This window comes from Anomalospiza imberbis, chromosome Z (genome assembly GCF_031753505.1).
Source record: "Anomalospiza imberbis isolate Cuckoo-Finch-1a 21T00152 chromosome Z, ASM3175350v1, whole genome shotgun sequence".
In the NCBI taxonomy this organism is placed as follows: Eukaryota; Metazoa; Chordata; class Aves; order Passeriformes; family Viduidae; genus Anomalospiza; species Anomalospiza imberbis.
The window spans coordinates 9,404,300-9,422,751 of record NC_089721.1 but is presented as its reverse complement, the minus strand read 5'-3'; the positions used below and the strand labels follow the sequence as shown (position 1 = coordinate 9,422,751).

Here is an 18,452-nt window from a genome sequence, read left to right as displayed (position 1 = left end):
AAATAGCAGATCTTCTGACCTTCCTGGTTTAGATTGATCTTTAATTCTCCTCCTGACAGAAACACAGTCTGTTCTTTATTTATGTGCTGGCAAACTGACAGCTGTGGTAACTTGCTTTGCAGTGACGTGAAATAGGGGATGTTGCTCATAAGCTATTAATTGCTTCCCTGCAATCTCTGCAGGGTTTCTGATGTGTATTTATAATTTCCTTGAATCTCTCTTTGCATCAGGGATCAATGGGCAAGATGGCTGTAGGGGATGAGATTACCACTATCAACAGCATCCCCGTCAGCAAGATGATGTATGAGGAAATCTGCTTGCTTATGCAGTGTCTTCCCACATCCGTAACCCTGGAGATCCAGAAGGCAGCATCAGGTGAGAAAACAGTTTTGCTTTTGCACCATTTATTCTGGGTACAAATGAAAAAAATGTCCTTGGATCAGCTGGGCCTGACCTTCTGCTATCCTAGCTTTCCACATGGATTCAGAGAAGAGGATGGGGGGACATCATGTCTGCATTGGTGAGCCAAGCAAAGCACTTCATAACCCAAGTCAAGCTTCAGGGTCCTCTAGGTCATGAAAAGGGGAGAAAACCTGCTCCTGTGTAAAGTATTCAAAGTTCCCACATAGAGTAGGTCCCTCCTGCCAGTGTTTGCAGAGATTTGAGTCATTTGATGCAGTCCTGGAACTAAAATGGCAGTGACTCATGTCCTGACAACTCATTTTACTGTTGTTCCTGTTCATAAAATATATAGGTCCCTTATAATCAAATCTGTTTCTCTTAAATCTGAAGTTCTAGTAATGTTTTTATGAATGGATAATAAGACTCTAAAAACCTATTTTCTTTCTTTTTTTCTTTCCTTCCCTTTTATTATATCAGAAATCTCAAACGTGCAGGAAGATGAAACAGAAAACTAAAATCTTAGAAAAATGTTTATTTTTATGTTTCATTACAAAAAGTTTTCTAGTGTGACTTGAAATACTTGATACTTTCTTGCTTTCTGCTCAGGGCTGATTTATGCTTCTACAGCAATATATGAATCCCCACAGACTGTACAAATTATGTGGTGTGGAAATGAGTGTTTGAAAAAGAAAAGCATACTTTTCAAATTCAGGAAGAACATAATATTTTGCTTTGTTCTAGCTTATGATCTTCTTTGTATACCTATTAATACCTGGGAACCTAAAGTGCTTCCAGATGGTTGATTTCAGTTGTTCTTTAAGGAATTCCAGGCTTGGCTGGATCTTGTTCTTGTTTCCTTAGATTGCTGTGTCTTTTCAAACCAATAGCACTGGGGTAAGGACATATTGGCAGTACTTTGTAAGGCACTTCACCCTTCCCCTTGTCCTATCCCACTGGCAAAAAAGGTGGTCTCCTCAGCATGTGATCCACCATGCTGAAGCAGGGGAGTACTTCAAATTCTAATCTGGCTGCTTGAGATTGCCCTCCTGAGGTGTTTTTCCCTTGTTGATTCCAGGAGAAATCAGCACTTCTTAACGTGGATTCCTAAGTTAAGTGATGTGGATAATTCTGCAGGTTTGTGTGAGAAGTACAGAGATGCGCAGGCACCTTTAAAGGGGCAGGAAAGGATTCTGACACTGAATAACCTCTTCTTCTCCATGCACTTTCTGGGCCCATGTCATAGTAACTGGCCTCTGGAAGCCAGCTTGAATGAGGATACGTGTCTCAGAAGCAGGGTAGAGAGGTGGAATCCGGAATCCGATAGGGTGAAGTGCTGGAAGCTGAAGAGGTGGAGAAATGGGTGAGTGAGAATGTGTCAGTGCAGCAGTGACAGGGAGCTCAGTGTGCTGTCCAGGAACGGGTTAAACGAACTGGAAGCCAGGAGAAGTCTGTGCCAGAAATGCAGTAAAGCCATGTGCTTAATGTGTGCACAACGTCACCCATGCGTGTCACACTGAACACCTGCAGAAGTGCTGAGGGGTCAGAGCCAAGTTATTTATGCACAGACTGTCACTGTGTTATCTGGTCACCTTTGCTATGTCAGGGCTTTCTGTGCTCCCTGGGGTCTCTCCTGGAGACTTCAGAGATGAAACAAGTGATGAGAAGCAGTGCTGCTCAGCGTGACTTACTGCATGCTGACACTTTGGTAGTTGGCTGCTTGGCTGCTGCAGTTTCAAAGATGAGAGTTAAACAGATCATGACTACTCACCTTGGATAAGTGGATTGCTCCCTTCTGTGCACTACTCAAATACACATGGTTATGATTAATTTGAGTTGTTGTAAACATCATTACAGAAGAGGAGGAGTGCAAATCAAAATGAAAGCATGTAGTCTGTGTGGGTGTCTATTTTTGTAATAAAACCTGGTGTTTTCTATATCACTTCTTATACTTGACAGGATTTTTTTTTTTTTGTTTTGTTTTGTTTTGTTTTGTTTTGTTTTTGTTTTAATTGTGATGCAGCTGTCAGCAGATTTACAAACCTCATCCTGTCTCCGGGGGTAGACACTCAAAATCAGGCCAATGTCAACAGCATCCTCACAGCAGAGGAAGAACAGAGTTCAGGGAAGCGAGGAAGAGCAGGTCTGCAGGCTGCTGTCAGCGGCTGCGCGGCGGAGAGAGCAACACTGCCGCCTGATGCCGCGAGCAGGGATGTGCACAGAGGTAGCCCGAAGGGCAGCTGTGATGAGGACTGCGCGTCCATGCCGGTCACTGACATCGATGACCTGCTCAGCCAGATGGGTGCCCCGGAAGGCAGGGCCCCACGCACCCCGTCGCGCGCAGAAAGTCCCCTCCGAGATGAGTACACCACGATGTGCTGCTGTGGCACTGACGAAGGCTGCCCCGGGTCTGAGACGCGAGCACCCAAGGAGGAGCTGCTGGAAAAAACTGTGAATTGTGGAGCTAATGCACAAGGGGTTTTGGGGCTGTCTGTGTTGGACTCCATCAACACAGGCAAACTTTTTACTGTGAATAAAAACTCTTTAAATAATTATTCTAGGAATTTTAGCAGTTTAAATGAGGATGAGTTGCCTGCAGCAAGCTCTCTGGAAGGTAAGAGGAGTGACCCATTTCCAAAGTCGATGTATGGGGCTGCGGAGGATTCTCACTCAGATGCAGAGTCTGTCACAGAAGCCTTTGACAGTACTAGTGAGGTGTTGCTTGGGCAATGTGCTGCTGCTAATGTCCTCACAGGCTGTACTGTAACAGAATCAGATGAGGAGCAAGTTGAGATTTGTTGCATAAACGATGAGCCGCAGAAGCCCGCACTGGAGCAACATCACACCTCTGGGACAAGCTTATCATCACTGTTCCCGCTGCACCCTTACAGTGGCAAAGTTTTGCAGAATGAGGGCTGTGCAATGTGTGGGTCACTGGAGACAAGCATCAACAAACTAGGTTTGGAAGATCATGGTGGTCCTACTCCATGTCCTTCACAGTGTCCACATGTGTCCTCTGCATCCTTGTGTTCTTCTTCCTCAGTTCTCCTGCCAGAAGAAGACATCCTAAAGAATTCAGTCAGTATCCCTGAAGTTTACTCTTTCTGTAACAATGGTGCCTTACGTACAGAAGAACAGATGGATTTGGGGAACAGTAATGAACGTAAGAAATGCTGTGAATCCATTGAAGAGAAAGGGTCTCTGCACTGCGAAAAGACAAGCTTTTGCTCTGCTAGAAACGTCAGTGTCTTGGAGAACAGCTTGTTTGAGAAAGAAGGATGTCATAATGAGCAGAGATCCAAATCTGAAAGTGAAATGGCAGTTGATGACTGTAATCATGCTTTTAATTATTGCTTGGTGAAGAAAGAAACCAACAGTTTGTCTACCTTGTCTAAAACAGATAGCAATCATGTGAATGCATCGTCAACAAGAGGAATATCACTCAGGTCACCCTTTCCCACTAGATCTAAAGATCCAAAGGCTAACGCAACTCATGAATTGCCAGGAAAAAATGAGAAAATTAACTCTGTGACTTCAGGAAGGACTTCAAATGGAAAAGTTCAAAGCTCAGGCACAAATCACTGCAAAGGAGCTGCAGTACCGCACAGCCCATCCTCACAGAAAAAATCCTGTCAGGAGTCTAAGGGAATGGCACAAAAAAGTATAATGGACACCCTTTTAAATAATCAGAAATCTAAAGCAGGACCAAAGCTAAAAGGGTTCACCATCAAAAGCAAAGCAAAGACAAATTCAGATTCTTCTGGCATTACTCCTACCAAAGTCAATGGGGCTGATCAGAAAAGGGCTTCTGTTTCTCCACAAGTATCCCCCAAACTCCTGGGAAAGAAAACACCATTGTCCCATAATTCACCTCCAAACTCAGATCCTGGAAAGAGCATTTCAGCAGCCTCGAAGACTCTGAAATCAGAGCTAGAAAATAAACCATCTCTGGTCATTTCTGAAGATTCACCTCTGCCTCTCCTGAATGGCAGCAGCAGTCCAACCACGAGTGGTGAAATGAAATGTGGCTGTGGGGAGCTATCATGGGGAAAGCCAAAAGAGAAGCAAGTTTCCATGCAGGCTGTGGTGTGTCAGGGTAAGGATGCTAAGGTAGATGATTTCAGAGCCAGAGACAGTCAGTCCATAGTCACTTCACCTCCTCAGGGGATACCAGAAGCTGAATATGTGAAAGGGAGGACTGATAACCCTGGAAGAGACCTGAACACAACCAAAAGCATCTATACTGCAGATGACCTTAGGCAATTAGATCTGCAAAATGTAGGAACGTCTGCTGGAGCCTGCTCTTCTTCATTGGGGTCCCCGTCAGTTCAGCAGGAGCAGCTGGAAGGACAAGAGATCCAACGCACTTTCATTGAGGTGAAGCTCTCCTCCTCATCATCCCCTTCCTCCTCCTCCTCTGCCTCATCCTCACCAGCATCGTTTTTGCGACTGCCATTGCTGGAGAAAACAGAAGAGGTGAATGCAGAAATGCCTCGGCTGAGTGAGGAGATGGGGACCATGCAGTATTTCTCAAAAGGAGATACTGCTGGAGACAGACGTCTCTGTGGCTTGTCGAAACCTGTGACGAGGACCTACTCAATGCCATCCCAGTTATCAGGTCACTTGAGGGAGGACTGCCATGTTGCAGAGGTTCACCCTGTGGAAGGCCCCCAGGGCCAGACTGCAGATGAGAAATACCCACAGGCAGCAACGGGGATGTCAAAGATGGTTCACCTGAATCTGCCTAACAGCCAGAGTGGAAAGGAGCAGGCTTACGCGTCCAGAAGTGCCCAGAAGGTCCATGGCACATCCCCTTCAGCCAGTGACATTAGCTATCCCACTGCTGATAAACTGAGAAGCTTCAGGCGGAATTACTATTACTATGAGCTGAACTGGCCACATGAGCCAATTTCATCTTTCTCTGTCAAACAGAGGATCAAATCCTTTGAAAACCTGGCAAATTTTGATCGGCCCATTGTGAAGGCCATTGATATATGCTCGGCTGCAAGGTTGCCCCTTGCCAGGAGGTCATGTGGTGGGTTGGCCACCACATCCAGCTCTGCTGAGGCACCGTGGGCACTGCGGCGCAGCTTGAGCTCCTACGGTGGCAGCCCAGCCAACACCATGGCCAAGTCTCCCCTTGGCACAGAGCCTGTGTGTGTGACCGAGGGTGGCAAAGGGGATGGAAAGCCCCAGAGAAGCGAGGAGGATGGTGCTGGGGCAGACATGGCCGCCTTCCCCACCTCAGCCTCGCAGGTGCGACGCAGCCGGGGCCTGGGGCGGCTGCCTCTGTCCCGCTCCAGGCTGCGGGAGCTGAGAGCTCTCAGCATGCCTGACCTGGATAAGCTGTGCGGAGAGGGCTTCTCGGAGCCTCCGCAGCCTGCCTGCTTCAAGACAGAGCTGGAAATCACGCCCCGCAGAGTCCTTGGCACACCTGCCCAGAGCAGGCCAGCTCCACCAGCCCGCTGCATCCCCGTGGAGCTGGGTGGGATGGGAATGCGAGCCTGCAGCCCCCGGGACAGCAGCTCAGGGACACCAGGTTCTGCCTCGGATGATGACATGCCCCATGGCAGCCCTCTGGATGGGGGAAACAGCTGGTCTATCAGGTTGGTGTCAGCTTTGCTATTATTGTTTCATCTCTGCCCAGGGCAAAGCTTCCACTGTGCCTCAGGTCTGCCCCAAAGCACATTTCAGATGAGGCCCCAGCTTGCTGTCTGCTCACAGTCGGGGGGTGCCATTCATGACCTTGATGCCTTGGAGCTGCCATGCTGCTGTATCTTGGCTTCACTACAGAATTAAACATTTTATCCTGGAATGGAAGGGCTCCTTTTCTGTGGCCCCTCTAGCTGGTTTTGGTCAGTTTTTGGCCATGTTACAGCACAGCAGTAGTGTTTGACAGGAGGCTGCACCACACTGGCTGCCAGCACAGCCTGTGGTGACAAATGAGCTTGTTGTCCTGCCAGAAGTAGGTTTCAGATGTAGCTGTCTCCTGTTAATGTCTGTTGCTAAAACCATTAGGGAAGGATGAGGGGAACAGAACAGTGACTGACTCTCAGAGTTATTCTTAAATAATCTTCTCTGCCCCTTCCTATTCTCCCAGCATACACCATTTCTTACTGGTTTTTGAGATTCCTTCTCTGTCATTTATCCTAATACAGCCTACACTGTATACATGAAATGTATCTCTACAAAGCTAGGAAATATAGAGCTCTTCTGTCTTTTTACATTTATTTTAGCTTGGATCAGCTGCTCATCTCAAGCCTGGACCAGCAAAAACTGCAATCTGTTTTGTCAGTGGTAGTACCAAAATGTGATGTTGCTGCTATGCTCCAAGAAGTCAAAGCACAAGTAAAGGTAAAAACCACAAGATAAAACTGGGTTATTGGTGGATTTTTGAGGGTTTTCTTAAGGGTAGATAAAATCTTTTCCAAACTATTTCAGGGCTTATCCAGTAGTCCTATGACAGGCTATTACTATCAACTGCAGTTGATGTTAATTTTACTAATGTTGGTTTTAAATGCCTGCTATAAACCTGTGATAATTTTGAAGGGCTTTTTGTGTAAGGAAGTTCAGAAGCATTTATGAGTCACAATAAATAGAACTATTTTAAGTGGAAAAGTATTCCTCCATCTGGGCTCCCCAGTAACTGCACATCAGAATTTAGCTTTCCACCAGCCATCTGGGTCAGATTCAGTTTCCCTGCCGTGCAGGGGAAGCTCTGCTCCTCTTTGTGCCTGGTGTCTTTTGCTAGAAGCTGCAATCACAGAAATTGAACTTATTTTGTTCAGTGCTGAACTTGAACACCAGAATGCAGCTGCTGAAGGGTTTATAAGAGACTCCTGTGACTTTTCTGTTCTCTTCTGTGGAAACTGGTTTTTGTGTCAAGATAACTTGCTTCATTATGTAGGTGTTTGAAGAAGGCTTCCAAAGTGAAGTGCCTGCCAGAACATTACTTCCCTGCTTTTGGTGTTTCTGTTTGTGGGATACATCCACATCCTTTTTAAATCAGAACAGAAGTTGATAAAATAATGACAGTGCTGGAAGGGAAACTGCCATCTGGTCTGCATAACTGCTGGCTGAGCAGCATCTAGAGTGTTCTTGAGTTTTGTTCACAAAGATTGCAATTTCAAACATAGAACAGGCTGGGGGGAAAAGGACCTCCCCAAAATATCCAGCTTTATCTCCTTCCAGGGGACAGCATAGCTAAAGAATGCAAGTCTCAAAAGTTTGGTGAGCCAAGAGGGCTAGATAGGTTTACTGATAAAATTAGGATTGGATTGCACAACTGGACAGAGGTAATTAAGTGTTCTCTAAAGTATTTTGCATGTGTGTTCTGACAGATTATTTATTTATGCCACTTTTCAAAGCCTGAGAGCTCAAATATTTATAAAGCTGAATGCTTTTTGGAATGCACTCCTTGTCTGCATAGTTTCTTATCCACATTTAAGCCCAGTGTGGCACATACTCTGGAAAATTTTATGCTATTCAAATGGTGGATTTTGAATGTACAATAGAACGGTTCTTCATAGTTATCCAGATGCTGAAAAATGAGACGGACTGCCTGATTTGGACTCAGAGCTTCCTTGGGAAGAGTTTGTCACCATCCTTTGCATTAAACAGTGCTGAATTTACTGCTAGCATTTAATAAATGCTACTAGTATTAATTTTAAAATTAAGTATTTTATTTAGGTCATTTTATTTAGGTCTCTGTGACTGGTATCTTTGGCTAAGAGTCTAAACAGAGGTGATCACTGGAGACCTGGTGTGTCCTTTGTGTGTCCAAGTAGAGCAGTAACCATCTACAGCCAAGTCTCTGCCTAATATTATGTGTGCTGGCAAGGAGAAGCTTTGAGGGCCAGGGAGGGAGGGAATGAACCTTGGGAATGGGAAGCCAGTATCCAGACTGTGTTGTTGAATGACCCAACACTTACGATTCTTGGATAACTCTTAACGTTTGAATTTTTTTTTTTTCCCCTGACTTTTTTCCCTTCCTTCACCAGTGTAAGCAAATTAGGTTGAGATATCAAGGGTAGGAAATTTCTTGAAGAAAAAGCATTGCTACAGTACTTAACAGTCAAAGATACGTGTATGTTTCCATTGCTTGTAAAGGGGCTAGCCTAGTTACTTAACTGATTTTATTATTTCTAGCCAGACATAAAGCTGTTCTCACTTGGGTACAGGTGAGCCGAGTCTTAGCATTTACAAAACACTGTGGACAAAGATATTCTCACTGCCCTCACTGCTCCTCTCTCCTTGATGGATCAGTGATGTGGAGCAAGGTGATATCATTTTTTGACATTGCAGGATTGCCTCTAGTGTAGAAAATCTTCCACGGACACTGTGTTGCAGAGAAACATGCCATGAGACCAAGAATTTGACTGTTGTTTCACCATGAAATCTAATGATCTGTGGCTCCCCGTGCCATCTGAAACAAAAAGCAAATGCTGAATTATTATGTTGAGTTTAGTGAACTAAATATATCATTTAACACTAAATAGATTAAGAGATTGGTTTCTAATGATTTGCTGTTACTTTGAGTATTGGCAGTTTCTGGAAATAACTGGTGTTAGATGGGATCCTGAGGAAAAGCTGAGAAACTTGCTTTCTACTCCCCACATCTGATGCTCTGCTCCACAGATAGGTACTGTGTTCCACCAAATTCCTTTCTATAGGTCCCCTTACACCACAAAATGTGGTCTATGTGACAGTGTCAGACTTGTTGTATGCAAATTTGGCCCAATCCTTATCCTGTGCAGGATGCTTCCATTTCTACAACAGCACTGTAGTCCTGTTTAGGTCCTTACAGGGTCCTTACTTTCATCTCCCAGGTGAAACAGATTTTTCTGTTGTCCCATCTGACCTTCCCAAGCTTCAGTAATGTAGGCACTGCCCCTTGCAGGATTGCCCAGCCTACTGAGAAGAGGGTGATGCAACTGCTCTGCATTATATCTATGTTACTCTTTCGAAGAAGAAGAAATTGGATAACAAAAGTGTTAGTAATTCACTGAAGAGTACAGTGCTTGGTCCAGAAAGGCGTATGGGAATATTGAATTTTGACTGCAAAATGTTGAACAATGCAAAACTGTCTACACTCTGTAAAAATTAGGCTGCCCAAGGTTTAATGCCATGTCACTGACTTAATTTTGACTTTGTTTGCTAGCCTTGGACTGACTGAAGAAACCTTTCTTGTCACCTGAGTTCTCCTAGATGGCTGCTTCATTCTGTAACATGAAGTGCATTTAATATCTCAGTTTTAATTCCTTGACTTGTCTTTTTTCACCTGCCATAATTTGTGGATACTGGGAATTTGTCATTTATGTGGGTACTTGGTCTTAATCTTTGGGTTTGTGTTTCTTCTTCCCCTTCCTGCATTTTTCTGCTAGAGCAAAGAAGACACGTACTTTGTAGTCTTGCACAAAGAAGAAGGAGCTAGCCTGGGATTTAGTGTTGCTGGAGGAATAGACTTGGAACAGAAATCAGTCACAGTAAGTGATGGCTGCAAGTCATTTTTCTACAAAGCTCACTTTAAAGTAGGTGATTAGATCAAGTGCTTGTTTATCAAGAGTCACTGCAAGTCATTCACAGTGTCTCTCAGAAGCAGCAGCTTACCATCTGCTACTGAAATCAGAGTGTCTGGGAAGTGTAATTTTTATTGTTGGAGATGGATAACAATTAGGCTTTCAGGCTTAAAAAATCTGTTACTGAATGGGGTGGGCTAGGTCTAAATCCTATGCATAAAAATAAAATTCTGCATGCAGCTGCAGTGTACACAGCCTTTTAGGGGAGACTTTCATTTCAAGCCCTTGAAAGGAACCTCTGTGCAGCAAAGTTTTTGAAGGATTTTTCAGATCACGAGACTGATTGTTGCAGACCTCAGCAAACATTATGGATTTCATGTCACGAGTTTGTTTTGAGTTAGTAAGACCTGTGGGTGGTCAGTAAATGAGGGCTGTTGTCTGGTTAGGGGTTTTTTAAGTCTTAAGCAGCATTCTGAACCAAAAATAGTGTCCTGTTAAGATACTGGTATGTAAAAAGAGAATGTTTAAAAACAGATCAGTGAGACAGAAAAATACAAGAAAACTCATGTCCTGTGTGATGTTTTTTTTAACACAAAATATGCATTTAAATTCTGCCCTAAAAAAGAGAGATCCATTAAATGCTGAGGTTAGAAGAAGGGAATGACCTCAGTTTTGGGGCCTGCAGAAGCCCTTGCAGGAATCTTCTGGGTTTTGCATTTAGACAAGACCAATATAAATAAATGTGTTTTATATTAAAGTGTCATTAAGTTAGAATATGGTCAAAGTCTAGAATGCAGGCCTCTACCTCTCTCACTATAGAAGTTGTTTCCTGTATCTAGCCCAAACAGTGGCAGCTCTGAGCAAGAGGAAAGCTAAACAGTGTCCCCCCACAGAGAGTTCCTTAGAGAATTCCTTACCTAGAGACTGTGACTACCTAAAATATAAGATCTTGAGCCCTCTCAGACTGATGGAACTGATGATGTCCTTTTCCTGAATCCTGTTAGCTGAGGAAGTGATGATGTTCTTTTCCTGAATTCTGTTAGCCATGAGACCAAATGAGTCTCATGTCTAACAGAATGAACAAATGAGTTCCTGCTCTTTCCTAATGCTTTTTGTTCAGGGGGTGTAAAGGGATCTTAATTATGTTCTTGACCTACTGGAATTCTGGGTCCCAGCTAGATTTAAGGTTGCCACTGGGTGCTGAGCTGCTTAGATGGGCTGTTACATCCACACTTGGGTGAAGAAATGGAAATGCCTAGTGAACTTCAAGGTACTGAGGAGGTGAGCAACTGAGGGAAGGCAGCAGATTTTTTGGGCATGACCCCTGTATTCTACTTGCATTTGCATGCCTTCATCTGTTATTGAGGCTGTTATTCCAGCTTTGAATGCTGGCTTAGACTGGCTGGAAATTTATCTTCTTGGATCTGTGGGGTTGTAGCAGGTGCCCATCTCAGCATGGCCCTACAGTGAGATGGAATAGGAGCCAGAAAGCTTCTGATGCCTTGCTGCTGCTCTAGGTATTAGGATAAATTCCTAAAGATAATGCCATGCAGAATTGTGTCCACAGATTTGCTGCTTTGAACATTTGCTTGGCAGACCTAGTACTGTTTCCATGGGAAACCATATTCTGGCTGCTAAAATTAGAGTGCCTAATAGGCAAGTCCTTAAATACTGGGTCTTGAGTCTTTTAGTCAGTTCCTTTTTGTAAATGACACACATCTAAACTTGCTGGAAGTTTTCTCAAAGTTTAATCCACCCTGAATAGAGTATTTTTTTTTCTCTAGGAAAATGCATTTCAAGCTGCTAAATCATCCCATTCCATCTATTTGCATGATATTTGATCAGCCATATTGAGGCAGACAATTAAATACTTGTACAGCTGCAGTAAGACAGAGCCTTTCTGTGCGCAGATGTTTAGAAATGTGCATTTGAAAACAGCACAGGATGCATGTCCCAGTCAGTGGGAACTGGGGGTGTGGGTGTTGCACACCACAGTGTTCTTAGTGGTTGCTACAGCACAGATGTGGATTTAACCTCTGTGTCACTTGAAATATGTTAATTGAAGGTCTTTGAAGAGTTTAATGAAAGCATAAGTGATTTGTGATATTACATTCCCTCGCTGGTTTTGGTCATCTTTGGCTTAGAAATTACTGTGTAATAACAGCATCTTTTCCTCTGAATTCCCCCATCCCCAAATGGAGCTCTGTCTAGTCACTTTGAGGGTGTTCACTGGAGCAAATGCTATGTGCTTGATATCCAGGCAGTGGGCACTGGCTGCAAATTTTGCTAGAGTGTCTCTGTTCAGCGTGGCCTGTAGAATGCTGTGTGTGGTCATAAGGCTAAACCATCTTTGTTAAAATAACCTTTCTTGTAGGTCCACAGAGTGTTTTCAAAGGGAGTGGCATCTCAAGAAGGGACTATCCATCGAGGAGATCTTGTTCTGTCAATCAATGGCAAATCTCTGGCAAGCTCAGTCCATGGGGATGTCCTGAATACTCTTCATCAGGCAAGGCTGTACAAATATGCAGTCATTGTCATCCAGAAGGAAAAAGACAAAACAAACAATTCCTCTAGACTCACGATATCAGCCACTGGCAGAAAATGTGTGGGGTCTGGAAAGGATGTTTCCATGGAAATAGGAACAGGTATGATCTCTGTCCAAGAATAGTTGGAAGGATTCCTTTGCAGAGCAGACTGAAGGGAAAAATGTCCATGTGTTTTAGATTAAAAGTGTCTTATGTGTGCCTTATGTGATTGAAGGGAGAAAATGAAATAACCTTTAAATTTTATTTGTTCTCTTTGGAACCTAAATACAGTTTTGGGTTTGGTTGTTTGTGGGTTTTTTTGGGGTTTTTTTGGGGTTTTTTTTTTTTTTTTTTAATTATTGTAACTGGGCACAAACTTAGAAGACCTAATTTAGGGCTGAATCCAGTTTCTACTTAGGTAAGTGGTTCTGCATATTCTTCCAATCCAGGATAAACTCCTTTTAAGTATAACAGTAGTCAATGCAAGACAGATAACAACCAGAAATAATTTTAAAAAATGTTAAAGAGGAAGTCCCATGTCCTGCCATTTATTAAATGTAGGGACTGAGCTTATTCTTTGTAAAAGCAGATTTCATTCTGTTTCTACTAGAAACATAGAAAAAATTATTTTAATGTTGCAGTAAATGGAAGTAAGCCTATTGAAGTCAACCATCCCATTGGAAAGCAGGGACAAATGGTTTAAGCGGAAATGTATTTGTGTAATATTAGGTTCCTGTTAGGGAACAAGACAACATTTTGGTGTAAAGGCTGCACCTGGGGTGTTAGGAAGAGACCTCTGAATATTTTTGGAGATTTAAGACCCAAACCCTTTCAGCACCTATCTGGATGGTACTGCTTAGGAGCAGGGGATGACCAGGGGCTTCCCCCTTCCCCCTCCAGGGCAACACCAGGCACTCAGCTCTGTGCACTCCAAAACAAGGACACGGAGCTGCCACTTAATTATTTTTAATCTGTTGGATGTAGTCATTACTGTTCTCACAAGGATTTTTTTTCTTTACAGTTTATTTTGTTTTGTGCTTACACTGGGTTTTATGATACGACTTTGTAACACAGCTTAAAAAAAAATTAAAAAAGCACTCTGTTAATTAATGGATCAGCCTTTCTGGAATTGCTCCCATGGATATAATCTGTGTAATTACTTCAGAATTCCTCTCTGCCCTAAACTCCCTACATCCTGCACCCTGGCAAATGCAGAATATCTGCTGCGTCCAGGCACTAGGGGGCAACATTATCTCACAAACAAAATAGTGTTGAGTCATTCAGAACGCCTTTCCACCCTTCCAGGCAAAGGACATAGTCAGATGTTTTAGATAACGTTTAAAGTTGTCCAAGATAACAGTAGCAGTAATTTGTGATAACATAGACTACATAATTATTACATTCACACAAGGCAAAGAGAATTCTGTTTTCCAAAACTGCAGATTTATTTCCTCCTAAGACAAATCATGTTTTAAGTCAGTTACAGTAATATTGCACTTCAGAAATATCTGCTATGTAGAAGGCATGGTACAACTACAGTTAATTATAATTAAATACATAGATAGGAGACCAGAAACAATTTTCCACCCTAACAAGTGATTACAGATTTTTGCTTAAGAGAATGGAACACGTTTGCTTAATTAAACATTTCATTCATTCCTGTTACTTAAAAAGATATAGTTCATTGAATAAGCAAAGGGAGTAAATGAAAGGAAAATAAATGCTCTCCACTCCCTGTTTTTGTAATTTTCAGTTATTTAGTTGATATTTAGAGTATTTGCTAAATTTGCTAGGTGTAATTTTGCTCAAAAAAGATGCCTTGGCAGGTTTTTGTTGAATGTGTAAAACGAAAATGTCCCTGTGTATAAATGCATTTTGTACTGTCTCCCATTCACAGCTACAATAGAGTACATTCCCTTCTGAGAAACTTGGTGGCATCTCCTAGTCTGAGTAACTGAATTGTCTGAATTGTCCTGTCACGGCACCAAAAGCAAAAGCCAATCAAACACAACTTGCTATTTACTGTTATCTGCGTAACAAGATGCTGTGTATGTTCAATTGCAGATCCAAACCTGGACATGAATGATGTCATCTGTGTTGAATTATTGAAAACCTCTGCTGGTTTGGGATTCAGTCTCGATGGTGGAAGAGCTTCCATTGCTGGAGATAAGCCCTTGCTTGTAAAAAGGATATTTAAAGGTACCACATGCATGCAGTGGATGTTATCCCAGTTTTCCTTTTGTCTGTGCATTGTACAGACATTTCAATTACTGTACTCAGCTTTTTTTTTTTTTTTTTTTTTTTTTTTTTTTTTTTTTTTTGAAGCAAGGGTGGGTTTTGTGGCTCTCATTTATTGCCACTTACTAGGCCAAAGTGATCATTAAAAGAAAAACGCTCCCGGGAATGGCTAGGGATTGCATCTGCTAGTAAATGTGGAGCAATCTGCTTTACTAAGTATGGGTCTGTCCACTATTCTAAACATTAGACTACAGTAGCAATCATCTGTATAGTGGTCTGAGACATTCATGCCTTATCCAGTTCTCTTTTCTAAGAAAGGCATAGTGCATATAATCAGCATGGTACTGAAGCACCACCCTGCATTATGCCCAATTATGAATTCTACCATATTTTTGTCCTATTGTTTTCTTTTTAAATGTAAATATTAGGTTTTGCTGAGAATATGGGTTATTTGTAGTCAGGAACTGCCAGTCATGGGTGCTTTGTTTGCCAGCAGGTAGTTAAACTTATATGAGCCATACACAGAAAGAAAACAAGTCCCAGAACTATGCTGTGACTTTCATATGTCACATGTCAGTTTAGTGAAAAATAAGGCCCTTTCTGAAGGCAACTGAAACTCTGGATGAAACTAGATGTGCACAGCATTTTTACAGAATTACTTTTCAGTGATTTATTCCCTCATCAAGATAAAAAAATTAAACACATATTTACTGAATTGCTTGTCAGTTGTTTTTTTTTGTTTTTTTTTTGGTGTGTATGTGTTTGTTTTTCCCCTCTCTAGAAAGTGCTTCTTAGGGTAAAGGACATGTTGAGTTTTTAAACTCATTCATTTACATCCTTAAATAATGTCCTTTTCCCCTTCCTGTGATGGCTCATGCTAGTTTAATTATCATTACAGAAAACATACTTTCATCAGCAGTGAAGGGTATGCCTCTCTCTAGAATCTTTCTGTGAGTGGTGTTTGTCCAAAGTTTGCTATCAGTGTTTGATTTGTTCATCCTAGATTTTACAGTCCTCCTGCATTATCTGCCTATTACCGTGTTAAAGTTGAGAAAGTGCATCCATGCCATATACAACCTTCATGGTTATTTTATCAACCAGGTTTTCTTACAACTACAGAGGTAACATTCAGCATATTTTATACACTTACATTGTTTCCTTCAAAACCAGACATCTTTTCTGAGAACAAGGCTTTATCTTGGTTAAAATAACCTTTTCTGTGAGATGTGGCATGGGGTAGCTTGCTAGAGCTGAGGTGAATATTAGCAACTTGCATTGAAATTGGATGAAGTTGGAAAAAATTTTTTATTTCTTCCCAATGGAAAGCAGATTTGTGGGCTCACTTTTTTTTTTCTTTTAACACTGACTTTCCCCCACTTCTGCTTCTAGGTGGTGCTGCGGAGCAATCTGGAAACATAGAAACTGGAGATGAAATTCTTGCTGTTAGTGGGAAGTCGTTAATTGGGCTCATGCATTACGATGCCTGGAACATCATTAAATCTGTGCCAGAGGGGCCTGTTCAATTGCTAATCAGAAAACACAGAACTGCATTATGATGGAAGCACTACATCTAATCACACTTGCTAAGACAAACCATTTATAACTGTCTACAAGCTGTCTTTGTTTATAAAGCCACACAGAAGTGTCTTAATGCTTTACAGAGAGGTGCTAAGAGCCTTGGAGAACCACTGAGCAAATGTGTGATGAGCTTCAAAGATCTCACCTAATGACTGGGGATGAAGGAATCCAAAAGTTAGAGACAATTTTGTATTATGTGGCAGTTTTATTGGAACTTCAAGACCTCTCCTGGGTTTGATTTAAAGTATTTTGACTGAGATAAATAACACTGTGCCTGTCCCTGATATTTTTAGTATCTTGCAGAGTGTTGGTAGTAGAACTTGTTGGTTGCCATCCTGTTGACAAGGGTGGGTTTTAGACTGTACTATATCACTTAGCTGTAATAAGACTTAAGGACACTTCCTTAGGGTCTGGTCCTTTTTTTTTTTTTTTTTTTTTTTTTTTTTTGTTGTAATAAGAGAATGTCTGGAACAATCTCACTTTATTCTTCTAAGTGCAGTTTTGCTAAAAGTGCATGACAAAAGAGTATAATTTTGCACAACTTGTATGCCTAAAATACAAGAATGTTATTGCAAAGCTGAAAAATCCTCTTAAAACTAATGAACTAACTCAGCATCCACCACAACTGAATCTACTTCTAGGTGCAACTTGTATCTGAAAGCACTTGGTTTTAATGCGGCAGAAATCTGTAAGAAAATCACGTCCAAATAATAGGTGATTGTCCACCAAGGTGTATACTGAGTTGTTTGTTATGATTAAAATGGGGGCGAAAAAAAAATGGGGTCTGACTTTTCAAATTTAGGCTTCTAATGTTAGGCACCTTTAAAATATATATATTTTTAAAAGGGGGATAATTTTAGGTGCTGAACACTTACAGATCCCACAGACTTCAGTGACCACTAAGAACGTCTGCAAATTGGGCTGCTTTTATTTATCTTCAGGAGGTTTAAGGCTGCCCAACTTAAAAGACTCAAGCTGAAAAGTGGTGATCTAAAAATGGGGATTATAACAGATTAAATCTGAGCTGGCCATATATGTGGAGGCTTTTAATTGGTCTTCTTTGTTTTCTCCTGTCCAGTATTTATTTTTGCTTGTGTGAGAGTGGGTTGAGGATGTGTGTGGATGATGCAAGTACCCCCAACTGCGTCAGGACTGGGCTGATACTGAGGGTTCTGGGTGGTGAAACTGAAAACGGTTTGTGTAGATGGAAGAAACCATGGTGTTGGGTACAGCAAAAGAGAAAGGTTTGCAATGCCACAGGAGCTTAGTTTGGATTTTCTCACCTCTACTCACAGAAGAGGTATCAGTAGTGAGCTATGCTGCTTAGTCTGCTGTGCTGGGAGGAGAGAGTATGGGTGCAAGAGATTAGACTGTTATTTCTCTTCCTACATCTGGGATAGCTAAACAACATAAAATGCATATAGGAGGAAATGGGCCAGTGTCCTTATCAGCTCAGAACAAGTTGTTTGTTCCACAGTGCTCAGGTTGTACATCGCATTTAGGCTGGAGTCTGCTTGCAGCCAACATGCCCAGGGTGAAGAGTCCTCGGCCTGGAACCAGTCCAAGTCTGAAGTGCTGCCTCTGTTTTCAGTGAGCCAAGACACTGTGTAGCTGTTACAAAAAGGTCTGGGCTTGTCACTTGTCCCTTCCCCAAGATCATACTTGGCCCTTCTCCAGGATCATATTACCCATCATAGTTCAGTTTATTTACACTTATTCAGCAGTGCTTGAAGCAATTGCTTCCAGGTTAGTGGAGCACTCACTTGGCTTCGTCTCTGTGACAGCTTCATTAGACTGCAGCTCATGATGAGCAGAAGAAAATTCAGTTCTGCAAGGCAAACTGAGACCAGATGAATAGAAAAACTGTGCAATGTTTGCCTAAAAATGAATAAATATGTTTAATTATTTTTCAGTGACATATTAGCATGTGAATCCAGGGAGAGATGCAGCTTTTGGTTACAGGAAAGGCAATACTGTATGTAGTCCTACAGCTCCTTTGCCTGCAGGATTTCTGCTGAAACTAGTTCAGGTTCAATGCTGTGAGATGACTGTGGAGTTGGGTTCCCCTGTGAACCTAAAGCTCAGCCACTCTGTCGGGACTGGTCCATGCCTCCGGTCACTTCTGTGGTTGGAGAGGCTTCAGGAGGATGCAGCTCTTAGAGCTGAAGGACCACACAGATTCCAGGCCTGTGAT

The 18,452-nt window shown here is 42.3% G+C and overlaps 1 protein-coding gene across 3 annotated transcripts in view; it reads left to right on the top strand.

The window, feature by feature from the left end:
- Nucleotides 1–16,961, top strand: part of PDZD2 (PDZ domain containing 2) — a 198,461-nt gene extending 181,500 nt beyond the window's left edge. For all 3 annotated transcript variants that reach the window (XM_068176346.1, XM_068176345.1, XM_068176347.1), the window contains 7 exons: nt 231–375; nt 2,423–6,005; nt 6,636–6,753; nt 9,783–9,884; nt 12,292–12,562; nt 14,507–14,641; nt 16,070–16,961. In XM_068176346.1, the coding sequence (XP_068032447.1) occupies nt 231–375; nt 2,423–6,005; nt 6,636–6,753; nt 9,783–9,884; nt 12,292–12,562; nt 14,507–14,641; nt 16,070–16,236 (4,521 nt within the window). In that variant the 3' untranslated portion in view covers nt 16,237–16,961. The remainder of the gene's footprint in view (nt 1–230; nt 376–2,422; nt 6,006–6,635; nt 6,754–9,782; nt 9,885–12,291; nt 12,563–14,506; nt 14,642–16,069) is intronic.
- The last annotated feature ends 1,491 nt before the right edge of the window (nt 16,962–18,452 follow it).